The 26401-nt window shown below is 55.0% G+C and overlaps 1 protein-coding gene across 1 annotated transcript; it reads right to left on the reverse strand.

Moving 5' to 3' along the window:
* Nucleotides 1–4314: 4314 nt before the first annotated feature.
* On the reverse strand, nt 4315–19733 carry LOC119097831 (mediator of RNA polymerase II transcription subunit 20-like). Its single transcript, XM_037220787.1, has 4 exons — nt 19577–19733; nt 9519–9790; nt 8110–8220; nt 4315–4602 (listed from the first exon to the last, which is right to left on the reverse strand). The coding sequence occupies exons 1-4, from the start codon at nt 19731–19733 to the stop codon at nt 4510–4512; spliced, it is 633 nt and encodes a 210-aa protein (XP_037076682.1). The 3' UTR covers nt 4315–4509.
* Between the last annotated feature and the right edge of the window lie 6668 nt (nt 19734–26401).

Genomic DNA, 26401 nt, shown 5'->3' on the forward strand with positions numbered 1-26401 from the left:
GGGGGTTTACGAAGCTGGGTTTGGGCTTCTCCCTGCCAAGCGCGAAAGAGTACAGACCCAGCGTGGAAGTAGTGTCCTCCAGGCTGAAGGGAGGAGAGTGTCGGGTAGCCCCAATTGTCTGCCACATATTGGGTGCCCCATTGCGTGTCATGAATGGGCAGCACACTCGTCAGAACATGCGAAGCTCCCGCAAGAGCGCCCAAGAGGATACACAAAAGTAAATATTAGGTGCTATAGGCTACGTTTATGCATACACCTGCTACCGCCGTGACCAGCTTGTGTAAACACTTACGGCCTCAACGAAAGGCGCAACTGAAATACGCCGCTGCCAGCCCCTTTACTTTCAATAAATTTGACATTAGTCACCCCATCTCATCAAAACAGCCGGCACGGCGTTCATAAAAACGCAACATTAGCGCCGGTAAAAACCCAATAGCACTACCAAATGGCCGATACCATCTCGGGAGGGCCGAGCGCAGCGTCTGCCCTCTGTCAGACGGGCGACCCAACGAACGGGGCTGCGCCGTTTTTGCCAACGAAGAATGCATTCAGGCGGCGCAGCCATGGGTTGCCGTGGAGGCGGTGGCTGATTTTACGACCCGCTGCGTCACGTTCGCGCGTGATGGCAGGGACGCCGTTCCGACACGGCCAAACCGGCGGAGCGACAGCCCGCCGCCGGCACTGCCACTGTTTAGATTGAGCCATCCCACGGACTGGCGCCGCGGTGTCGGCCCCGAGCCGGACGCAAGCGAAGTGTCGCCCTGCAAGCGGACAGTCTGCCGCACACTGTGTCGGCCCGCCGCCCGCCAGGCCGTCCGGCTGACCTGCGCACGACTCAGCACGTGCTCGGCGCCGCCCACGGCGACGCGGGGGGCCACACACGACCGCGGCGCCAGCCGACCCTTGTCCAGCTCGTCAGGGCGCCGGCACACGACCTTTCGCCAGGTGGCGCCGACAGCAGATGGGAGCAGCTATATGAAGCGGCCTGAGCTACGGCCGGCTGTGGGTCGGAGATGAGGGGTGCTGAGAGGCGGCCTTCAGCAGAGCGGCATCGAGTGTTGTCCCACGTTATGTCGGCTCTGGGGCGCGTGTCATGCTCCTCTGCTGCGTCCTTTCGCTCTGGCTTCGACGACGAGACGGCCTGGCATGCAACTTCCCTGATCTTCATCTTGCACCGGATGGTATCAGCCCGTTAATCTAATGGAGCGTGCTGACATTCCGCACGCCAACGCTCCCTCCAGGCCACGGCGTCATGATCGCCAGGATGCAGCAAACCGGTGAGCACCGCCGACAGGCGCTAAGCAACGGCCTGTGCCGACGGCGGGGTGGGAGGGATGTTGAGGGTTTGGGGCGGGGCAGAGCTCTGGGCCCAGTCCGAGCACCTGCGCCGGCCATCCGGCGGGCGCCCGGCCGTCCACCACCGGACCTGGCCAAACAAACACGGCCGACACAGGACCGCCGCGGCCCGCGTCGTGACAGGTCTAGACAGGCTCTGACTGGCGTCCGTCTCAGCGGCCGAACACCGGCGGCGCGCGGCGGTGAGCACAGCCTCTGACGACACGAAGGAGACCGTCAAACGCATGGCAGTGCTTAGTGTCTTTAGGGGGTCTTACTCCCTCGCTCCAATGTGCGTTTCGGCACCCAGTGCGAGGCACAGATGGCTCCCAAATACGCTAAAAAACGCTCAAACTAAAAATCCAGGGACACATCCCAGTGGGTATGTGAGGCCTCTGACAAATCGTCCATGGGCGTGTCCCATTATCAACAAATTTTTAGTGGGCGTGCCCCATCCCTAACATATCATCAGTGGGCGTGTTCCATCCCTAACAGATCGCCAGTGTGCGTGTCCCGTTCCCAACAGATCGTCAGTGGGCGTGTCCCGTTCTCAACAAATCTTTGGTGGGCGCGCCCCACCCCTAACATATCATCAGTGGGCGAGTCCCATCCTAACAGATCGCCAGTGTGCGTGTCCCGTTCCCAACATATCGTCAGTGGGCGTGTCCCATCCCTAACAGATCGTCAGTGGGCGTGTTCCATCCCTAACAGATCGCCAGTGTGCGTGTCCCGTTCCTAACAGGCCGTCAGTGGGCATGTCCCGTCTCTAATGGATCGTCAGTGGACGTGTCCCGTCCTTAAGGGAAATGTTCCACATCTGAAGGCATGAACCAAACATCAGACATGAAGAAAGAGGCTCACTTATAACTATTGGTTTACTTTTAAGTGAAAAAAGACTACTCGAGACAGCACAATTCCCTGTTCGGTAAATGTGTCCCTCAATACGTCATTGTTTGATTACGTCATCGCATCTTGCACAACATTGATTGAGAGCCAACTGATGGCCTTTAAACCGTGAAATCGCGCTCACAAACGCCAGATATGATCGACTCGACCATCATACTTTTCTCGGCCTTGACAGCCGCATGGCTTATGGAATGACATATATGAATGACGTTATTGACGTCCTGAATACCAAGGTGACTTTGAAATGATCTCCCCACTTTCGCGGGCATGCAGCCCAAAAACTGGAGGGACTTAAGCCTTTAAAAGGACAGGGCTGTGAACTGCACCGAAAGGTCTTTAAGATAGCTATTTCGCCATACAAATGGGGAACACTCCCTTTCACAGATCGTCAGTGGGCATTTCCCGTCCCTAACAGATCGTCAGCAGGTATTCCCCGTCCCTAACAGATTGTCAGTGGACGCATCCCGCCTATGGTATTTCAGTGGGTGTATCTCGTCCGTGACATACAGTCAGTGGGCATGTCTCGTCCGTGACATAAAGTCAGTGGGCGCATCTCGTCCGTGACAGATAGTCAGTGGGTGTATCTAAGTCATGACAGATAGTCAGTGGGCGTATCTCTTCCATGACAGATCATCAATGGGCGTATCTCATCCGTGACAAACAGTCAGAGGGCGTATCTCGTCCATGGCATAGGTCAGTGGGCGTGTCCCGTCAGAGCTCCCGCCCGTCAGACCCGTGCCGAGAATGTCTCCGCGCGTCGGCGGCGTCCACCCCGCCCTACCGTCGCCGCCTATTCCCGGCCGGTCGGCGGACACTGATTCAGAACAGCGCGCCGTGGACAAACGACGGCACGCGCGCCGCACAGCCAAGACAAACACCGGCGGCAGCTGCTGGTGCCGCGCGTCACCGCCGCCACTGGGTCAAGGGTTGTGCCGGCGTACAAAGCGTCCGCGGTGCCGGGCGGCGGCGAGGCGGCGCGGCGCCCGGCGCGGGTAAGGTCGGCACCTGTTCCCCCAGCGCACCGGCCGCTCGTTTGAAGCGCGCGGGCCGGCCGCGCCGGCCGGAGAGCGGCTGTGTTTATTTGCACTGCGGCGAATAGGGTTAATCGGATGATGATGTGTGCACGAGCCGAGCGAGCAGCCACCTGCCGCGCGCGGCTCAGCCCATCCGGTGACCGATTGATCGAGGGGAGGTGGCTGAACTCGGCGCCGGGCGCGCGGGGCGGACGCCGGGAGACGCCGGCCCAGACTGCAGGCGGCCCGGCAGGCTCGCACATACCGCAGCGGGGCTGGAGATCTGGCCTGCTGATTTGCAGGGTCATTTCCTCACACCGGCTTGTGGTGAGCAGTGCATTCCCGGCCGCATACCGCTGACTGATGCCATAAGGCATCCCCTGTCGGACACAGCAGGGCTCGTGCTCAGTTGCCGGCCATTACGTGCAACGTTTCGGCATTCGAAGCTACACGTTTCGTATGACGCCCCCAGCAACGCCGTTGAATAGCGATGTTAAACTCGCCGAGCCGTGTAAAACGAGCTGTATTCAGGGCTGACGGCGTCAAAGCCACCGACCCTCACGAACAGACCAGATGAACGACCGCGGCGCAGAGTTCACGCGCCGCACTCTCGCTGTGAATAGCGCCGGGTGATGCCTGGACGGCGGCTGCGGCCCGGGCGCCGCGACTGCTGCGTGAGCCGCATGACAAGCCGCGCCGCCGCCGCCGCGCCGCCGCCGTGGGGTGACGCCCGCACGCGCCGCCGCCGCCGCGCCGCCGCCGCCGCCGCCGCCGCCGCCGCCGCGGGGTGACGCCCGCACGCGCTGACAGCCACCCGAAGGACCCAGCCGCCGCCGCCGCCGCCGCGGGGTGACGCCCGCACGCGCTGACAGCCACCCGAAGGACCCGGCCGCCGCGGCGCCGTCCCCGCCCCGGCTGTCGGCCTCGCTCGGCGGTCGCGCGCGTCGCAGCGTCGCGCGGGTTAAGGCGGCGCCGCGCCGGCGCGCTGCTGCAGCCGACAATGGCCGATTACGGCGACGTGTCCATGGAGCGTCCCGAGCGCCCGGCCGCCGGCGGCCGGCCCCCCGGCACGGCGCCGCCGCGGAGGCGCGGTCGCGGCTGCCTCACAGCGTGTCACTAGTCTTGGCACCGACGCGGCACCAGTCTTGGCACCGGCGTGGCACCAGTCACGGATCACCATCGTGTCACTGCGTCACCACCGCACCAGTGTCGGCGGCGCCGGCTTTGAAGCGCCGCCACGGCGGCAAGCCGGCCATCACCGGGCCACCGTCAGCTTCCGGAACTCGTTGAACTTCTCCAGGTACATCTGGATGGTGTCCGTGGGACTGAAGACGGAGTTCTGGCGGTTCTGAGGACACAGGGCGGACGATTCTTATCTTGTTGCTTCGCGCCCGTGGCTGTCGGCTTTAACGCCGCGGCTCCAGATCCAGCAAAACAAACAACAGAAATCGCGCATCGATCGTACAGCGTTCTCAGTACCATAAACAAGGACCCACGATCGAGACAGATTCATAAACAGCTTAGAGCAATCGTCCGACGCTGATGTTCCCAATCCATCGACACCAGAATCAGTCAGGTTCAGCAGAGGCTGTCCCCAGCTGGTCCCGACCGCAGCCAAAGTCCCCCGCGCCTCAGCACCAAACCTGACCACAGAGCGACGCCAATGCATTTGCGGTTGTTCGACAAACATGCGAACCAGACCGACGCAGTTGGTTGAGTGTGCCAGCAATGTGTAAGCCGGTAACGACCGATAACGTCGGTGGGAATTACCGCCCGAGGGGCACAAAACACCCGGTGACTCCGATCGCCGAAGGATCGCGACGCTCAGTAGAGGGGAATTTAGACTTTAGGGCGCGCCGACTACAATAGTCAAATGGCACCCAAAGCCAAGGCCACGCAAGGGCAGGAGTTGGGTTGGAAGTTTACAAACAAGCGTGGCTCATCAGCTTCCACGCCGACATGTCCGCACAAAGCCAGCGCCACCGGAAACAGCAGAATACGCTAATGTCTCCATGTGCTAAGCCCTAGCTTGACTTCCGGGCGACGCAATGAACGCCTTTATTTGTCTAACAATACAGCTTACAAGACACGTTATCCAAGAGCGAGCATTACAAGAAGCAAAGAAGGCTTCAAGGCGACAGCCCATGCCATCCGACCTCTTTTTCATGTCCGAGAACGGCAGGAATCCCACCATTCTGGCATTTCTAAAAAAGCGTCCCGCCCAAATTGGCACCCCGGCGCGACCCTTCCGCCGGTCCCCCGACGGAGCGAAGGCCGCCGCGCGCGCCGCCAGAATGTCGAGGTGAGCGGTCATCCGAAATAGTGGCGGCGCCTGCCGAAAACAAACAGCCGTAAATAATCAGCTGAAGCGGGCCGCCGCCGCGGCAGCGGCGACCCGTCGGCGAGCCTCTGACGCGCCGGCGACCCGCCCTCCTCACGCGACGTCGGGGGAGGGGGCGGGCAAGGTCGCCGCCGCCGGCCCGCCCGGCACCGCTCATCTCAACAGTCCAGCTGCGCCGGCGGCGGCGGCGGCGGCATTCCGGGTCGCGCCACGCTCACCACCGCGCGCTCGTGCAGCCGTCCAGTCGTGCGGCACGCCGCGGCCTTGGCGCACGGCACGGCACGTGCGGCGCCGTGCGCCCGGCCGGCGTCGGACGCATTCGTCTGAGCTGGCACCAGAGTTCCCGACCCGGACCCTGATCCCAGCGTCGGCGAATGCGCGGCCGTCGGACGCATTTGTCTGAGCTGGCACTAGAGTTTCCGGCCCGGACCCTGATCCGAGCGCCGGCGAACGCGCGGCCGTCGGCCGAGTCTGAAGGGAAACGGCTCACGGAGAGGAGCGCCCGCTTAGCGGCGCCTACAGGCTGAGCGTGCGCCTGAGCCGGGTCCTGGCGCGCCGGAAGGCGGAGGCGTCTCGGTGGCTCTCACAGGCCGGGGTCCGCCGGGGAAGGGGCCGATGGGCAGCTCTGCCGACCCGCTGTCACGCGGTCTGCCGCCCCCGGCTCTCTCTGGCCCGATAGTCTGGTGTGGAGAGGACAGGAGCAGTAATGCCACCCCCAGACATGATCGGGACTGAAAGAACCGGGACAGAAACGAGTAACCTTAAAATGGCCGGAGCCCTTCCAGTGTGTCTGTGCCAAGCCTGGAAGAGGCCGCCGATGAGGTAGAACCAGACCCTCTTCAGCCCACCCATGACGGCGTTGGAGGACGCCGACACTTATTACGCCGGCCAAGGACGAGTCATAGCTCACATAGTCTGTCTGGGTCGGAGCTGCGAGCTCACTCAGCCTGTCTGAACCGGAGCTGTGAGCTTACTCAGCCTGTCCAGGCCTGACTCGGGCTGGCGCGAGCGCGGCCGCCTGTCTCATTAGTCACGGCCGGTGCCGCGTCGACGTCCCGGGACCGGCTTCCATCGGGGCGCTGATCAATTAGCGTCGGCCCGCTCCCGCAGCCGCTGCGGCACCGTCCGACGGCCAGCCGAGGCGCGGTGGCGGCGAGACACGTGCCGCGACCCTCGGACCGGACAGCGACGCGGTGTAACGCAGCACGCCTGCGAATGCCGCCGCCGGCGCCTCAACTGCCCGCCGCGCGCTCGCGGCACCGCGCGCTCGCGGGCGGTGTAACGCGCGCCAGGAGCCGGCGCGACGGAAAACACGTGCCATAATGGTGCACCCGGGTGGCGTGTAACCACGGCCTCTGTACAAGCTGGGCTGAGCAGCTTCCCAGCGGCACAGTCCGCGCAACGGATCGCAGCCCGAGCCCACCGTCTGAACGGCTTGAAACTGCAGCCGTCTCACACCCAGCCGGCGGCTGGCGCACGTCGTCCGGGGCCGGCTGGCCAGCAGTCACCGGCCCTGACCGGCGACCACCGGCCCTAACTGGCGACCACCGGCCCTGACCGGCGACCACCGGCCCTGACCGGCGACCACCGGCCCTGACCGGCGACCACCAGCCCTGACCGGCGACCACCGGCCCTGACCGGCGACCACCGGCCCTGACCGGCGACCACCGGCCCTAACCGGCGACCACCGGCCCTGACCGGCGACCACCGGCCCTAACCGGCGACCACCGGCCCTGACCGGCGACCACCGGCCCTAACCGGCGACCACCGGCCCTGACCGGCGACCACCAGCCCTGACCGGCGACCACCGGCCCTGACCGGCGACCACCAGCCCTGACCGGCGACCACCGGCCCTGACCGGCGACCACCGGCCCTGACCGGCGACCACCGGCCCTAACTGGCGACCACCGGCCCTGACCGGCGACCACCGGCCCTGACCGGCGACCACCGGCCCTGACCGGCGACCACCAGCCCTGACCGGCGACCACCGGCCCTGACCGGCGACCACCGGCCCTGACCGGCGACCACCGGCCCTGACCGGCGACCACCGGCCCTAACCGGCGACCACCGGCCCTGACCGGCGACCACCGGCCCTAACCGGCGACCACCGGCCCTGACCGGCGACCACCGGCCCTAACCGGCGACCACCGGCCCTAACCGGCGACCACCAGCCCTAACCGGCGACCACCAGCCCTGACCGGCGACCACCGGCCCTGACCGGCGACCACCGGCTCTGACCGGCGACCACCGCCCCTGACCGGCGACCACCGCCCCTAACCGGCGACCACCGGCCCTGACCGGCGACCACCGGCCCTAACCGGCGACCACCGGCCCTTACCGGCGGACGTCGCTCCTGGCCGGCGTGTGCCACCATTGACGGACAGATGCGGGCACCGACTGGCTGACCCCAACAGCCATCACCAACACCATCCAGACCGAACAACAGCCGCGCAGGTCCCGCGCTGAGCCCGGAGCCGAGACTGGCGACAGCGACCGGTGTGGAGGTGCGCTCACCTGGATGTACGGCGGCAGGGTGGAGGGCACCGTGCTGCCCAGGAAGGACTGCATGAACTCCCAGACCATCTCCCAGCAGAGCGCGGGGACCACGCAGGCCAGATACGACACCTGAGGACAGGGGGGAGGGGGTACAGCGCGACGGGTCCGCATCCGCACGACAGTCCACACGCAGGTCGCACGTGATGCCGGGGACGAGCGTGCCATGTGGGCGCCGCAGCACTGCAGCCCCACACAGACCACGAACCTTAAAGAACGCCCCATTCATACTACTTGAAACGGCCCAGCTCTCAGCGAGGTTTTCCCAACAGTGAGTCTCGGCGTGGCTGCGGGATCTAAGCCAGTGAGTGCGAGCGAACCATTCCCCAATTAAGACCAGCGCTCCCATCTGATCTCCGCGTCCGTGTCAGCCGGCCTGGCGGCGTGCCGCGGCGGCCCTGGAGGCGGGTGGCCGGGGATAACTCAGCCGGCGGTGACGCCCCCGGCCTGGAGGACGGGGTCGTCGGGCGGCGGCGCTCCATCACGGAGAGAGAGAGGCCCACCCACACAGCGGAGCGGCGTCCGGGCGAGGCTTCCGTGTCAACAGAGGAGGGAGGGAGGGGGGAGGGAGGGAGAGGGAGAGAGGAAGAGAGGCAATGAAGGAAGGAGGAAATGGGAGGGAGAGGGAGGGAAGGAGGGAATAAATGGGAGGGAGAGGGAGGGAAAGAGGGGGGGGAGGAAAGGAGGGAGGAAATGGGAGAGGGAAAGAGGGAGGGGGGATGTGAAGGAGAGAGAGAGTAGAGAACGCGAATTAAGTACGCAGTCAACGGAGGGGTGGCGAGAGGGGAGTGTGAGGGGAGTGGAAGGGAAAAAGGAGATGCCTGAGACAGAGGAAGGAGGCGGAATCGTCCACACATGTACACAGAGCGCAAACACGACACAAGCGTTGTCGCTAATGGAGGCAAGGAAATCGTTCTCCAAGTGCAGCACAGGCGTGGGAAATAGCGCCCCGTCCCGCGTCAGCCCTCCTTCTCCCACCGCCCCAAGTCTTAGGGATATCTCCACGAGAATATCGTGATCCTTTACTGGTCATATATAGGTCCTACGTACTATCAGATCAAGAGCCCATACACCAAAACCACCATCACGACCCAGCTTAACCATTAATTCAAGGTTTTACAGCCAATGTAAATCTTGTACCATGTTAGGATCTTTCAAAACATGCTATAGCATTGATGATTCAAAGTCGTCGTAGCCGCTGCTTACGCACGCAGCCACTGAGTCAGAAAACGCACCATCCTCAACCCATCAACAATTTACACTCGTGTAACGGTCCCATGACAAGCTTAGTCCCCAGCGGGATGCTTCTACACAGACACTGCGGTTGGAGCTCACGACTGCTGGTCCTGACAACCTCCGGTCATTCGCACCTCCACTAGAATGCCCTTGAAGCTGCCGGACATGGTCACACTGCCGAGCTTGACCACGAAGTCGCCCATCTCGTAGCGGTTGCCCTTGGACTCGATGCGCGTCTGCTTCTTGTTGGACGTGTACAGGAGCGCCACCTTGGGCAGCAGCGCGTCCAGCAGCGTGTCGGCCACCAGCACCGGCTGCTTGGCGCCTCCCTCCAGGATGGCGAACACGCTGGCCGGCTCCTCCGTGTTGTGCAGCACGTTCAGGATCCGTTGCGAGTTCCCCGGCACTGTGGAGAGTGTCGGTGTTAGCGCGACAGGTAGCGCACGCCACCGGGTGCGGTCGCCTAGGTAACTGCGGTCGGTCCAGCACGCGTCTAGACCTGATGGTTGTCGAGGCCCGCGACGCGGCAAAGGTCGACTGTCACACGTATCAGTGTACTATTTGAGTGGCATGTGTGACGCGTAGCAAGGAAAATTGCGGTGCCATCCGCTGCGTTCGCCGGACACTTCACGGACGGCGCAAACGTGCCACGCTAGCCGCACCAACACCCCGCAGCGACGCAAAACAGCACTGCGGAATTGGAATAGCGCATCCTTTCTCACGGCAGATGCGAGGGACGGCTGCGACTCACATGTGGATTTGGTACCTGGGACGCTCAGGACCCGTTGACATAATCCCTGATCAGAAGCATCTCAAGAGGTCCTGAGCTAAGCGACTTCCTCCTACGCTGCGGGGAAATTTTAAGTTTAATTTAAGATAATTTATTATATTATATCATTATATTATATATTTATATTATTATATATTATATATTTATATCATATTATATTATATATTTATCATATTATATAATTTAAGTTAATTCAAGTTAAATTCTAAGTTGAACGGCAGGAGCCGGCCGCTCAGCTTTTTCGGACGTTTTTTGCGGATCACCATCAGGTGTCAGAAACCACAGCATTTGAGAATGCACGAATGCATCGTCTACAATCCATTAATCAACGCCAAATTGTCCCGCCTACAGCAACGTAAACAACCGACCCGGAAAGGGCCTGCGTAGCCTTACGAACGCCTTCCAGTGCACTAGTCGCTGGGTCTGAACCAAGACAAAAGCGACCATATCACCACACAGGTGGATGGCCAAATCGTCTATGGCCAAAGCCAGGCCAAAATAATTGCACCTTTTTAGTGTTTTCGTTACAATGAACGTAATCTATGACCTCCCCAGCACCTCGGCGGCTGACATGGCCAGGCCCGTTTACCAGCCCACTCTCAGGCGATCATTCCAGTCTCAGCTCGGTAACTGGCGGCTCGTCCTTGCCAGCGGAAAGGCGCCGTTGGGAGAAGGTGTATTTCTCGGCTGAGTAACAGCCTCACAAAGAGGGACAGTGTCAGACTGGGGACAGGATTCCTCCTCTGACAGAAGACACGTCGTTCCCCTAACCACCGAGTACGGGGATCACTTGCTCAGCCAACCTCCACCCAGAAGTGTTTGTTAGCCGAGAAGCTGATCAGATGGGCGAGATGAGAACCTAAGGTCTGCGAGCACACCACAAGCATTCCTCAATGGTTTTAGTGATGCCAGAGAGCAAAGAGCATATCATATGCGCATACCTACTCTGGTGAAAGAAGCTGGATTATATCATATGACCGACCCCACGACGCTGGTGTTGATCTCACAGGAATTAGCGGGCAGTTTCCCAACGTACCCGACCGCGCTGAATGGTTCGTTTACATATCCTGCTCGGGGTGACACTGGGTCGCGACGGATGCACTTGCTCTTACTTCACCCTGGCGTCCTTGTTTTGCGTTCTAAAAGGCCATTGCAACAGCCAATTCGCATCGTAAGTTTTTGCGGACCATAGGTCGCGGCCGTGCCCAAACAAACTCCGGATAAAAAGCTGTCATGCCGTTTCTCATCCCAAGCTCCAGATAACTTCCGGCGAACGAAGTGCAGCTCCGGGCGCGGGCGGCGAGCGCTTAGTGTCAGCATCGCGCAATGCCTGCGCAATGATGCACGCGCCCAAGCGTGATGCTGAAGTTTTGCAGACAGCGGACCGCTCTGAAAGCTACGCACTTGGACACGCAGTTTTTAAATTTATATACCCTCTGGGAAGTTGCGTCAACACATCGCTTTAAAACGATTATTGCTCGCGGATGACCCCTACCTTATCAAATGATAAGATGCCTCTCCCCAGCCCCAACTTTCTGTCTAGAAGTGTTTCCAAAGCAGGTCAACAAGAGGCCAAGTCTCTGAAGTAGATCAACCAGTAAGACATCATTCTCCCGCAGCCCCGCCCAATGGCCGCCCGGCCAGGGGCGACGGATTGTTGTGGTGGGGGGGGGGGGGGGGGCAATGGACAATCGTCCGTTAATTTGACAAAACATGAGCAAATGTCGCGCTCTTCCGCTACATGGAGAAACAACGACAGTGTCCAGGATCCGGCGCTGTTCGGCACAGGGTCTACAGCTCTTGCTTGGGCACGGGTCGCCGGCAGCCGACGCTCCAGTTCCGCTCCCGCGCGCCGGAGCCGGCCCGGCCTGGGCCTGCCCGTGACCTCGCGGGGCCGCCGGGCACAGCGCTGATTGTCATGCGTAGACGCTCCCCAGTCACCGCCACACCATCAGAACTGGCTGTCAGTGGCCCGCCGGAGCCAGCCCGGCCTGGGCCTGCCCGTGACCTCGCGGGGCCGCCGGGCACAACGCTGACTGTCATGCGTAGACGCTCCACAGTCACCGCCACACCATCAGTACTGGCTGTCAGTGGCCCGCCGGAGCCGGCGATGGCAGGCAGACGCCGACGAAACACGCCCAGGGCGAACGCTGGCAGGCTGGCGAAGACACGGGCCCGGGATCATGGTGGCCTCAGGGACTGATAGTAGGTGCGTACATGCCCGACTGGCGGCCTTACCAGTAGCACCACAAGACACATAACAGTAAAAAGCCAAGCATCACGAAAATCGTTCCAAAGCAACTGTGCGCTTCTGAAGTCAACGTGCTCAGCATGATTTTGTTATCTCCCAACAACTTAACTACGTGAAGTCCTACACCAGCGTCTTCTGTATTTACTGCAGGTGTCATTGCTTAAATAACGACCGAACAAATTGACCACACAACTATAGCTGTCCAGTTTGCGGAACATGACTAACTTCGTCCACAGCAAGGTTTTCACCGGAAGCTCACCATTCTTAGTCCCCGCCCACACCGCAATTGCCGGAACAGAGACACAAAGTCGACTCAGCGGAACAGCGGTGGCAGCACGGGCGCGGCAGACGCACGGGTGCGGACAGACGGAAGTGGACTGGAAGGGGGAGGGGGCGGGGGATGCAAGGCCGACTGTCCCGGTGGTGCAGGTGGGCGGGCAGGGAGAGGGGAGGCCGGCACGCGCGCGCGCGGCCCGTTTGAAGCCCACATCACAGCGCGACAGGACGGCGGGGCATGAAGGACCCCGCCGGCTGACGTGTCAACGGCGCACGTGAAAAATGACGCACCGCACGACCGCTTTGCAAAGATTGAAACCGTTACACGCGGAAAACAGGCTTGTTGTGAGCCAGTGCGTGCGTTCTGGCGCGTGTGGCGGGAAAATCACAACAGATCAAAGCGACGCGCCGCTGCAATCGTGAGGAAGAACACAGACCCACCAATACGGAATATTCAAAGGCATTTCCAGCAGTTACACGACCAATGCATGCCAAAGACGGGGCGCGGAGCGGGGAGGGGCGATGGGCGAGAGGTGAGCCCCCAACTTTCTGAAAGTATAACATTGAGCGTTGGCTACTGGCGCTGGCTGGAGAGAAATGATACACAGCACATCCTATCACCCCAAAATTCTGAGCACTTTCGCTGACCGTACGCCAAAACAAAGGCCACAGCCCTTCATAATTTTCGGTCGCGGTTTCTCAGTCGTTTAAAATAATATTGAGACTTTGTGTTTTTTCTCATTTAACTCACACATAACTTATTACAAGCCCCAGTGCACTTGATAACGACTTCACAGGGGGTGGCGGAGGAGGGGGGGGGGGGTGCGGAGGTAATATACAGTATTGCTTCCGCAATACGCACAATACTCCGGGCAATACATAGATTTTTGTAAACCGTTACAGTCATTGTGAAACAGCTTATATGTTTGAAGCCAAACAATGTCACACCACTGTTGTCACGTGTCTCGGTGGCCAGAAGTGACACACGTGAATGCTAACAGGATGATAGCAGCGGATCAAGTGAGCAAAGTGTGTGCATCGTCTAAGTCCAGGCGCAAGAGATCGGTTAACTACGAACCAGGGTCGCGTGGCTACATACTTTGTATGGCAATGCTTACGAGTCCGAAAGATGCATTTATAATATGGGACATTTTGTAAGTCACACGCACCCTGTCACCCTGTCATACTGAACGGGGGTGCCATGCACGAATGCTCGTGACATCACGGGGGAAGTTGTTTATTTGTTCTAGTTACGCCCCTGGATTACCATTCGTGGGGTCTAAGGTTCGTACAATTAGTTTCAAATAAGTTCAAACCTTAATAAAAAATTGTATTTTAAATGACATAAACAACTTTTAGACTGCATAAACATCTATCAATCATTACTTAAAACGGCTAGGAAAGCGTTAGCTTAGCGGAAAATACAATATAAAATAGCATAAAGCCAGAAATTGACGATGTTCTCAATTTACCATGAGCTGCAACATCTTGCTTATGGGAAGAGCCAGGTTGGACCGGGCATCACATCTTCGGAGTGAGCTAAATTCACAATGTAAATTGTGATCGACGCATAAAAGTCAAGCAGAGAGAGATGTTATGCTGCTTTGTCGCCTTGGGGGACATATCTCGGTCGACCTCCTCCCCACCCCCACCCCACCTGACCAGTGATGCAAAAAAGCCACAAGAACGCAGGTCGATATCGACGACAAATACTATGTAACATGACAATACGTCCCACGTCAATAGCTAACGCGACTTCATAAGATTACGTATCATTATGCCTATCGCATCATGATAACTATGATCTCGTAATTATGTGAGCACACACGTGTGGCTTCATTATCGAACATATGCAGCTGCGTGATAACACGTGCGATTACATGAGCATACGTAACTAACGATAGCAGGAGTCTTGTGCACCCTGGAACAACTACGTTGTCACCATGTCCATTTCTACGAAATCCGCAACTGGTGACAGCAGCGCACGTGACGCGCATCAGATGCCGCCAAACCAAGCCAGGCGCAGAACGACGAAGACCTCTACGAAATCATCTACAACTGTCGCCGTGTCGCGACGCTTGGAAAGAAAACAGAGCAAAACAGACCGCCTTCGAGTAAGCCGCTAATTTCTGGACCGACAGCCGTAAGCTGGAGAAATGGTTCCAGTTGTTTTTCCTTCGGGTTCGTCAAAACAAACAAAACAGCGCCAGCAAATCCTGGCACGAAGAGCTCCCTGATCCCTCGGTCCCTGAAGAGCTTCAGTGCGGACACAGCCCACAACAGGACAGGCTCACGGCGGCCGCCGGAGAGCAATGCATCCCAACAGCGGACTCAGACTCGACGGCACACCGGCACACTGCTGTCCTGTCCTTCAGCGCGGACACAGCCCACAACAGGACAGGCTCACGGCGACCGCCGGGGAACACTGCATCCCGACAGCAGACTCAGACTCAACGGCACACCGGCACACTGCTGTCCCTGCTGTCCCTGCTGCGGGTCCCGTCACCGCTGTCCTGTCCTTCAGCGCGGACATAGCCCACAAAAGGGCAGGCTCACGGCGACCGCCAGGGAACACTGCATCCACACAGCAGACTCAGACTCGACGGCACACCGGCACACTACTGTTCTGTTCTTCAGCGCGGACACAGCCCAAAACAGGACAGGCTCACGGCGACCGCCGGGGAACACTGCATCCCGACGGCAGACTCAGACTCGATGGCACACCGGCACACTGCTGTCCTGTCCTTCAGCGCGGACACATCCCAAAACAGGACAGGCTCACGGCGACCGCCGGGGAGCACTGCATCCCGACAGCAGGTTCAAGGCTCGATGGCACGCCGGCACACTGCTGCCCCTGCTGTCCCTGCTGTGGGCCCCGTCACCGCTGTTCTGTCCTTCAGCGCGGACACTGCCCACCACAGGATAGGTTCCCGGCGACCGCCAGGGAGCACCGCATCCCAACAGCAGACTCCGACTAGACGGCACACCGGCACACTGCTGTCCTGTCCGACTTAAATGTTCCCAGGTGCATTACTCGTCGAATTGAAACCGCGCAACTCCAGTGGTACGTTTGGAGCGGATGCCGTGCGCAGCAAGCTCGAATGGGGCATTTACTCACGGGATTTACATCTAAGGAATCCTGAATTTAAATCTAAGGAATCCTGAATTTAAATCTAAGGAATCTTAGTCATAGTCTCTCTAGTCATAGGCATTCACACCTAAGGAATCGCGAGCACAAAGTCAGGCCTTCAAACCATTCCGACAAACCAAGCCAACAAGCCAACGATCGTTTTCAACAATCAGCGCTAATGGCTGTGACAGCCAAGTGTCGGCCAACCAAGCGCTAAACTCCGCTCTCATCCGCTGCACAATGCATCACATTCGTCTCCACTAGTCTCCACTAGTACACACGCTCGGGTCCCACCACAGCACCGGCAACCCCTGCCTGATCGCCGCGAGTGGGGCGGGGTGGAGGTGGGGGGGGGGGGGGGGCGCGTGACCAGAACCCGTCCAGCGGCCGCGGCCCGGGACCGTGTCGCGGGCGGAGATCCGAGGGGCCGGCGCTGGCGCCGCCGGCCGCAGTTCCGCCACTTGGCGCGCTCACAGAATCAATCGGCCGCCACCGGCGGCGCACGGCGGCGCCGCCTCGGACCGGGCGAACAGACCGGCCGCCGTGGGACGGACCGGCCGTGTCGGGCCCCACGCCACACGATCCATACTTTGTACTACGTCTCGGCACGCGTGAATCTTCACAGGACACTTTTTGCATGCATAAACAGAGCGCGACACACATCTCCACGCCCCTTTCATGGAGCACAAGTGCATTTTTGGGAACATTTGAATTAGCATATTTGCTGGTGTTGCGTGAAACTAATTCCTTCCATGACCACACCCGTGGATTCGTCAAGATGTTGTCTGCAAGGCGCAGAGAGGCCCGCCTGCTCGCTGCTCCTGTCACTGAGCCTGCACCTAGGTGGATGACTGTGCAATCTGCTCAGGGCAGCTCGATGTCTAAACACCGAGCGACACCCTGCGGCGCCCGCACCACCCAGCTCCGTCCACTGGGATGGGTCCCGCATCCGCCCACAGACAACCGCAACAGACCGGCGGCCCGGCAGAGTCCCGAGCGCTGCTCCGGCGCTGCCAACACCCGCCAGTCCCCGCTTCACACCTGCCGGGGGCATCCAATACAAGCCGCCCGCACTTCGGGAACCGGGCCGTTGTGACGGATGGTGGCGGCTGAGAACTGAGGCACGCGGCTGACCGCCGGTGCGGGAGGCGGGCTGAGCCCAGCGGTACACCGGCGGCGGAGACGGCGCGCCGCCAGCTCCGGGCTCCGCCGCTCCTGACTGCGACTCAGCTGTCTGTTCACGGCAGAGGGCAGGAGTCGAGCAGCGGCCGTGTACCAGACCTGCGGCCCGGTCTTCACCGAACGCACGTTGCGTCACATGGCTAGTTTTGCATTCGCCCAGTCGAATGGGGACAGAGCCTATCGAGATCATGCTTCTCCTGCGACCCGAATCTGGGGCCACCAGGTTGAATACAAATGTACGGGAAGCGGGGCTACGAATAGGAAAGAACCGAACTTGCCCAACATTAGAACTGATCACTTTCTTCTTTTTTTCATCGGTCATGGACTCTTGTTTGTGGGGCGATATATGATGGTGGTCGTACCTAACCTTAATCATGGATGACTAAAGATGACAAATCATCATGATCATGATGGCTAAAGGTCCCCCCGATTCGCGCCGTTGCTCGCATGTTGTACCGTACCCACCTCTACCAACGGTGTTTGTTGCGCACATTTTCGTCGCTTCGCTCGTTCATTAACGTGTGTGTGTGTATGCGTCCGCGCTGGCCAATCGCCTGTCTCGTGTACGTGGTGATTCACGTGTGAATAATGCACGTTTTGGACTGACATTGCAGCATCGTCAACCGCCAAAGGTGTCAGCAGCTCTGAGACCCCGCTGCTGATGGTTGCAACAGAGGAGATGTCTGATTCTAAATAATCGTCTACTTCCATAAATATTATCTTTTGTGCTGGATTAAATGAAGGGAAGCTGGGGTTTCGGAAAAGTAGCTTAAACACTGTGTGGACAAACCCCCGAGACGTACAGTAATTGGTTATAGTCTATTTTTGAGAAGCTTGAAATTTCTCTTCATTTTCGAACATTTTTTACCATTGTTAATCTACAGGAGTATTTTAAGCTAGCCATACCTAAAATTAAAAAGTCACAGTAATACGTCATTGATAGGGGTCTTAAACTCACCATCAGGGTCGTCAGTAACGCGGCAAACAGTTGACCTTCAAGGGAAGGGTATCGAAAATGTGTTAAGGGTTACAATGGCAGATGTTGTCTTAAAAAAAAACAATGCATCCATTGGCAGGCGTACAATTTTTACCAAAACAGTCACGTAATACTGTTGTACGTGCGGCCCACAAATCTTATCTCCTTCCTAGCGAAAAACCGGCTCATAGGTGGTGCTGCCTCTGCGTGGTCACGCTTAACAATGGGAAGTTACCGATGCCTTAATCCTGCAATGGATTTCGGCACGTGAGCGCAATACATAGCTTGAATCGATGAGCCACAATACGGCATGGATAATTGCGCGTTGAATACTGCTTCTATCCAAAGGGTGTTAACACAGCACGAATCCACGCTACTTAAGCTTTGACTCCCCGGAAATGTTACAACACAAACGGTGAATGGCTGCCAAAACGGCAGGTTGCACATACTGTAAGAATCAGGCACAGACGACACAACGTTCTACGAGAGCGAGACGCCACAAAATAATATTCGGCGGGTCCATCCTCTTTAACATTTTGCGCAGCAATAAAAATTCACGAACAGACACAGCGGGGTGTTCATCAACCTTGTTTTCATGCAAGTGCAAAATAACATGTCCCGATTTTTTGTCAGTTACACCTATGAGGACACCTCACAGTTTGTCAGAGGCAAAGGTGTCGTCCATCGTTTACTTTTTCTGAAGCTGATCATTGGTTGGCTGGAGTGTTCATCTGCACAATGATTTGCAGCAGAACTGGTTAAATATAGGCTTTGTTTTACGCCTGTGAACTATCAGTGGATCATTCAAATCCAGAGGCAATAAAAGAGAAGAGTTCTAACACATACCGAGCATAGATGACGCCAGCAGGAATTGCATAGATGGAGCCACCAACGACAACACGGATATGTCGCAAAATAATAATGTGAGTGAATTCGTAAGTCTATGGTGCTACGTGACCGAAAATACACTTAAGTCGCACCATGCTTCCACAATCATTTGCAGGTGGCGCGGCCCTCGCTGGCCTGCCGCATGAGCCAGGCTACACGGCTCACAAAATCACTATGGCATGACCAGTGGAGATTATTACTAGCTACCAATAGCAAAACGCATGCAGGTCAACAATATTTAATGTACGAATACGAAGTGCATGCACGCGGAAAAAGTGTGACGACATCATCAATGACAAATTACAGATGAGATATAACCAATGGTATTCAGAATGGAAAAAGCAGCAATACAGACATTTGCGAGGAGTGCAGATCGTCCCTGCGGCATTGCGGGGACGTATACGTAGTACACACACAGGGGTGAAGCCTCGAACGTGACACACTTAAGAACGATATTCTTTACTTAATGTAATCTTCCCTACACTGTTGTATAGCACATTTCCAACACAAATCGCTTGTCGTGAAAGGCAACCTTCAAATACAACAAAACTCAGCCCATTATCCCAATCAGACAACCGGCAAAATCAAACTGTTTAGTGACTTTGATACGGCGACAGTCACTGGAACAGAGGAAGGCCCACACCGCAGTGACCTCACAGCGCACAGAGCGTCACCCATGTGACCAGCGGCCAGACTTACGCAGTGATGGAGCGGAGAAGTACGTCTCGCAGTCCACCACGAACTGGCCCGAGATACGCGCGCCCAGCGCCGTGATGCGCTTGTGCAGCACGTCCAGCGTCTGCGGTCCCGTCAGGCCCTCGATGAGCGGGAACGTCTGCAGGCTGGCCCAGCACATGCAGGTCAGGATGCAGGTCAGGTGCCAAATGACAAATGGTGTATTTGGGGAATTAGAGGCCAATGTGTTTAAAAGGGATGTTCCGCATTTGAACACGTTGAAGCAAGCATCAGATGTGATGAAATAGGCCCACTTAGAACAGTTGTTACATTTTTAAGTGGAAAAGACTGGTCCATGTCATAGCTAGTGCATTATAATCAAAGAGAATGTTTCACATTTGAAGATATTGAAAAAAACACCAGATATGAAGAAGCAAGCTCACTTCTAACTATTGACATGCTTCTTAAATGGAAAAGACTGCTCTAGAAAAGACAATGCTCTGTTAAGTAAATATTCTCCTCAATGTGTCATGGTGTGAATGCATCATCATACCCTGCACAACATTGAGAGCCAATTAATGGCCAATGTATCTGGAAATTGCGCTCATGCATGCCAGGCACAAATGCCTCAACATCATATTTTCCTTGGCTTTGATCACTGCATGGCTTATGGAATGACAGGATTTGAATGATGTTATTATGTTATGAATGATAAGGTGACCTTGAAATACTCTCACCAATACATCTTTTCTCATCTTTACAGTGTATGGCTCAGAATCTAGAGGAGCTGAGGTCTTAATATGGGCATGATTGTGAATAGCACTGAAAGGTCTCCAAGATGGCTATTTGAGTTCAAAACCCCACATAAATGTGGAACACTCCCTTTAACTTACGTTCAATAAACCAACTTTAGTTGGTTATGTGGAAGCAGCAGGATGTTGTAAAAATAATTATATCCGCATACCAAAGTTCAATGACACCCTTCTTTCCTTATTCAACCACTTGCTCCTAGTTTATCATGGGTCAGCTTTTCAACACCAGCACTCTTGTCACTTTTTCACTTAAGTATGCTATAGCATACTAGTCTTTCACCAAAAATGTTCAAGTCAGCTCAAATTGCATCAGCGGGGTGGTGGGAGTAGGATGCCATGACAGCATACTCTTAGCAAAATGTTTTTATTCCATAACAATCACTGAAAAATATAGACAAATTGCATTTGAACACATGGGTTTCTCTTAACTCACAATCAAGATAAATCAATAAATTTTAAACAATTTAACATTCACAGTGGGTGCGCAAAGAAAACTACCATTTTAAATATACAAACTTCTACAGAGCCTGCTGTGGAAGGTGAAAGCCTGAGTTTACAGAAAATATTTCCCTTCTTTGTGAAATTCAAAATAAAAGGAGTAAAGCTTCCAGATCAGCTAATTACAAATTGTGATATGATACCAGTTGCACTAAAATTAAGCAAAAGGTGGTGTGTGGAAAACCATGGACCCCACCCTTCCATTCCCCTAAAGGTTTTAGCACATGGACCACCACAAGGTAAAATCTGGTACAGGGAAACATACTTTACAATAACGGCCAGCTGCAAACTTACATGACAAACCAGGTTGGTACTTCAATGAGCTCATGGTACCTGCAACAAGTTTTTATTGGCAACAATTTATATGCTTCCCACATAATGCTGATCTGCTTGGTCATGTTAATAAATGAAGCAGACTCAAGTTAACACATGTTTATCTTCCACCTTACACCTATTAACGCATCAACGTCCTGACAATGATCTGCACCGGCTATTCTCCTCAGTTCACTTACGTAGAAAATCCCATCTCGATATTTGCACCAAGTCAAAACATCTAAGCGAAACTGAGATCAAACTTTAAACTTCAGGATCTAGGGGAGGGCAAATCCACTCGTGCACTCCCCTCTTGAAAACACCCAGAGAATAAAACCATCGCTGCCGAGTAATGTTTGTAATTCATAATACTCCGCGCTGGATATGAATCACAAGCGTCAGCACTACAACAACCAGCCTGCAAAGAAGACGCTACTATATACTATAAATTGACCAAACAGTACATGAGCTTAGTAAAAATCAAAAGGATGATAAGCTTTGAGCTTGAACAAAACGACTTTTATAAAACACGCATAACAATCAAAATAAGGGATAAATTAGACGTCTCTTGAACTTAAGCAAGAGTGGAGGAACTAGAGGAAAAAGCCCGCAGAGACGTGACCACATCGTAGATGCTACAAATGTCCATTATGGTTTTTGGCGCCCTTTGCATGGCTTAAGGACACAAAGAAACCAATCGGCCTGATTCTCTGGGGTCCGACCCTGTCTGATCTCAGTGATGGTTTGCCTGTGCACAGAGCCTTGGTTATTCCGGTGAACCTAGGACCAGGCAAAGAGCTCGCAGGAAACAGGACGTGTTCACTCCAGCTGTCCGAGCGTCCGTAATGCATGAGTTTCTTTAACGGTTTAGTAAAAACCTGTCATTTCATATCATCTTTGTCTTGTACTATACCAGTGAACAATTATTGGCGCTAGTTGTAACCCCCAAAGTCTCCATAACGCAGGGAGTGTTCCAGATTTGGAAATATTGCAGTAGACATCAGACTTGATGAAATGCGCGCACTTATGACTCTTGGTATACTTTCAAGAGTAAACTGTTCTAGACAACACAATTTCTGTTTATTAGATATTCTCCCCAATGTGTCATTCTTTGATCACGTCATGGCACCTAGCACAACATCGATTGAGAGCCAGTTGAGAGACGTTGTATCTGGAAGTCATGCTCATGAACGCCGAATGTGAACAACTCGATATCGATTTTTTTCTTGGCTTAGATCGCCGCATTGGTAATGGAATGGCAGAATTTGAATGACGTTATTTCAGTCGCACGCATACCTGGGTGACATTGAAATAGTCTCCCCGATAAGACTGCACATCTTCGCGGGCGTGCAGCTTAGGAACTAGAAGGGTTTAGGTCTCAAGAACGACAGGGCTGTGGACTGCACTGAACTATCTTCAATGTGGCTATTTCATTTGAAATTCGCACTCCAATGTGGAATACTTTCTTTTTATTCGTCTACTCGGGCTCAGCTTTCTACCGACTGAAAGAGCGACGTCAACGCGCCATTTTGTTACGTTTGATCGTGTCCCCGAACGGTTAAGTATGCAACATTGCTCCTCCATTTCTGTTGCTTTCGTATTTTAGCAGGGGCGCAATCAGGATTTAAAGGACCCTCAGTTCCGTCAACTCTCTCCAAAATCAGCTCTCTCCGTCCTGTCCTCTTCCCTATGAAAAATTCAGGAAGTTGTAGGGCGGACGGTATTTGCGTTAAAGTAGCCAGGATGTGTTTCGAATCCAATAGCCGTGTCATCTCTCAAATTCTCAACACCTGTCTAACATCCTATGAATGTTTTGACTCCTGGAGACATTGCTTAATACATCCTATTCACATATCCGGAAGTCCATTAGATGACTAAAATTTTAGATCTATTCCTATCGTGCCTGCCTTCCCAAAGCTTACCGAGAGGTTGGTGCATGGACAGCTTTCCTCCTACATCGCCGGAAATAACCTCTTTTCCTCATTCCAGTACGGTTGTCGCTCCCGTCTCTTCGCAGAAACCGCACTCCCTACTGTATCCCCCCACATCCTTGCCGCCACTCACCGCCAAGGAGCTTACCCTTCTCTGCGTTCTGGATCTTTTCAAATGTTTTTACGTGATCAACCACCCAAACGTTCTTCTCACACTTCAACCCTATTCTTTCTATCCTACCTGGTTCTTCTCTTATGTCCGTGAACATGCCCGATCTGTTCGCACTGTTGACGGGCGTGGCAACGGACACCTTACCAACCTTACCTTGCCTTGACCTTACCAAGCCCCCGTCCATTCCCATCGGTGTATTCCAAGGATCCTCGCTAGGTCCACTGCTCTTCCAGATCTTTGTCATCGACGTGTCCCTGTTCGGCCCTGACGCGCACGAGGTCTAGGACTCTGATTATACCCGAGTTCTGATGTCTGGAATAGAGACTCTCTTCCGCAGCTCACTGCTGCAGTGGAACAGACACTAGAGTCTTTGGACATCTGGTTCCATCCCACGACCTGAAAGTAAATAGTGGGAAAATGAACGTATAGTTTGTGGTTGCCGTTAAAATTGTCGAGGCATGACCTCCATTACTGTTCAGCTCAGCGAAGCCGCAGTACATGAGGACCCCACTGTGGGGAACCTCGGCGTAGTGTTCGACAAGCACCTCACCTAAGACTCTCACGCGTCTGGCCTCGTCAAAAAGTGCAACGGTATCCTTATCGGGCTATTCCACGTGCGTGATCAGACCCCACCCGACCTTCTCTCTACTCCAGCCAATGCACTGATCCTCTCGCACGTTCGTTATCGCCTTGCTGTCTATGAGGATGGACCGGAGAAGAGCATACAGCACCTACAAAGACCTGGATTTTGGGCTGCACGTTGTCTCTGGCCGTCGCGAGTTTGATCATATTTCAGACGTGCGCGAGGAACCGGGCTGACAGATCCTGGATTTTGGGCGGCACGTTGTTTCTGGCCGTCGCCAATTTGATCCTATTTCGGACGTGCGCGAGGAACTGGACTGACCTGCCGCCAGTCAGCTCTACCGGCAGCATCCAATTAACTTGCTTCACAAAACATCTGCTACCGGCGAGCCGCAAGTTCTTACCTTTCAGTTGCACGACAACCCTTCTCTTCGCTCACGCCCTACCCGTCAAGATACTAATGTAGCTCTTCCGCGTGAGAACGGAGGCGGGTAGGCGGTGCCTCATGTACGGTGCAGTACATATTTACAATATTTTGCCTCACCTTGTCACTCGCATCTTTTAACGATTAACTTTTAACTGGAAGTTAATGACTATATGCATATATATATATATATATATATATATATATATATATATATATATATATATATATATATATGTGTGTGTGTGTGTGTGTGTGTGTGTGTGTGTGTGTGTGTGTGTGTGTGTGTGTGTGTGTGTGTGTGTGTGTGTGTGTGTGTGTGTGTGTGTGTGTGTGTGTGTGTGTGTGTGTGTGTGTGTGTGTGTGTGTGTGTGTGTGTATGTGTGCGTGTGTGTGTTTGTACCTGCGGTTTGTTTCGTACATGTGTCTTTGATGTATTCCTGTGCGATCGTTGCTACGGACAACCCCTTTAACATGTCTCTCCTCTTTGTCTTATGGACTCGACATTCAGAATAGCCATTTTATGTTGAAGAGTGTTTTAAACGTCACTGCATACATACATACATGCATGCGTCGTTACAGGGTTGACGTCAAGCATTAACGGAAAGTGGGACATTCGGAGGTCGAAAAGCGTGCTGGATTGTCTCCTAACAGCTCTTCTAACAGTTCTAACAGTTCTAACAGTTCACAGCCTGTCTCCTTCGCCCATTCAAGAACACATGCTCCTAAATCACATAACTCACTGAATGCACAGGCTCTCACATTAACTTAGACATTTTTAGAGTTTAGCGATTTTCTATATGTAGTAACACAAGCACAAACACCAATAACAGACAACAATATGAATATGAAGACGTTGTTGGTATCAACGAAACCTATTTTTCCGCCAATTGGTTATTTACCATTCTGTGACGTACCTCTTGTTATCTTCATCCCGCCACAAAACGACTATTTTACAACGAAACACTGCTGCAGCCATGATTGTTGAAGGTGTGCCTTTTAAGTTTGTTTTTTTTTGATACTCTAGAAGTGACACCCATCATGTCCACGTTTTACTTTTTAAAGTAATGGATATATCATCCTGAGCTCATGCATCTGGGCCTTCCATGAGCACGATGCGAGATTAAGAAAACCTGGGTCTTGTCGATGATCAAATAAGCTCAAGTGGACAAGATCTTCTATCTCGCAATTTTCCCCGCCCCGACTTCCCGGCAGTACCTGCCGTGCAACGGTGCGCACACCTCACGTGCGCGCTCACTTATTTAAGGATCAGCGCATTGTGAGCAGAAGCTATGGATCGCGGTACACACTATTCTGATATTGGTCGCCATATCTTATAACTTTTCGTCCAGTTGTGTTTGAAGCATCGTGACGCAAATAAGTGGATTTTTGCCTCATGTGCACACTTGCCGCTTGTTTTAAACTGCGACAGGCCTTTCTTCTTCCAAACAGCGTTTGTTTTAAATTGACGTCACAAAACGTGATATCGCGGCGTAACCGACTCCGAAAAATTGATACCGGGCACAAAACTCCTGCGGGTGAGGATGCGGACAAATCCAACTGAAAGTCGCCCGTTCTGCGTTTTAGCGTCTTGCAACCCCTGTTCCTGCTCAATTCGAGTGTCTCCTGTTCTATCTCCGTCAATGATCTGCCCTATACAGCCTTCGCACTACGGGGGGGGGGGGGGGGACGGGACAGGGCCAGTGAAATATGCGCAGTGACCAGACCGTCGGACTGTTTCCGCACGGGAGGATGGAAGACGGAAACGTGCCTCACGGGAAAGGCGCGAACGATGGAATGCGCTGGACGCTTGGGCTGGCGGAACGCTCCGTCCCCTCGGTAGCCAAGGTTTGAGGGCTCGGCCATAACCGCGGGGAGGAGATACCTTTTTCAACACGCTCCTTTGTCTCCTTGGACTTCTTGCAGCGTTTCAGAATGCCCCCAACTGGTGTTGCCAAGGAAGCAACTTTTTGCCGTCTGGAGGCGGTGACGGGTCCTTCCCTGTCTCTGCGGTTCCTAGATCTGTGCAGGGATCACAAATTCGTGGCTTCTACGGAGGAAGCCTTCAGCACTTCTGTACTCATCTGTGGTATGTGGTACTTCTGTACTCATCTGTGG

This window comes from Pollicipes pollicipes, unplaced genomic scaffold (genome assembly GCF_011947565.3).
Source record: "Pollicipes pollicipes isolate AB1234 unplaced genomic scaffold, Ppol_2.1 Scaffold_2543;HRSCAF=2982_pilon_pilon_pilon, whole genome shotgun sequence".
In the NCBI taxonomy this organism is placed as follows: domain Eukaryota; kingdom Metazoa; phylum Arthropoda; class Thecostraca; order Pollicipedomorpha; family Pollicipedidae; genus Pollicipes; species Pollicipes pollicipes.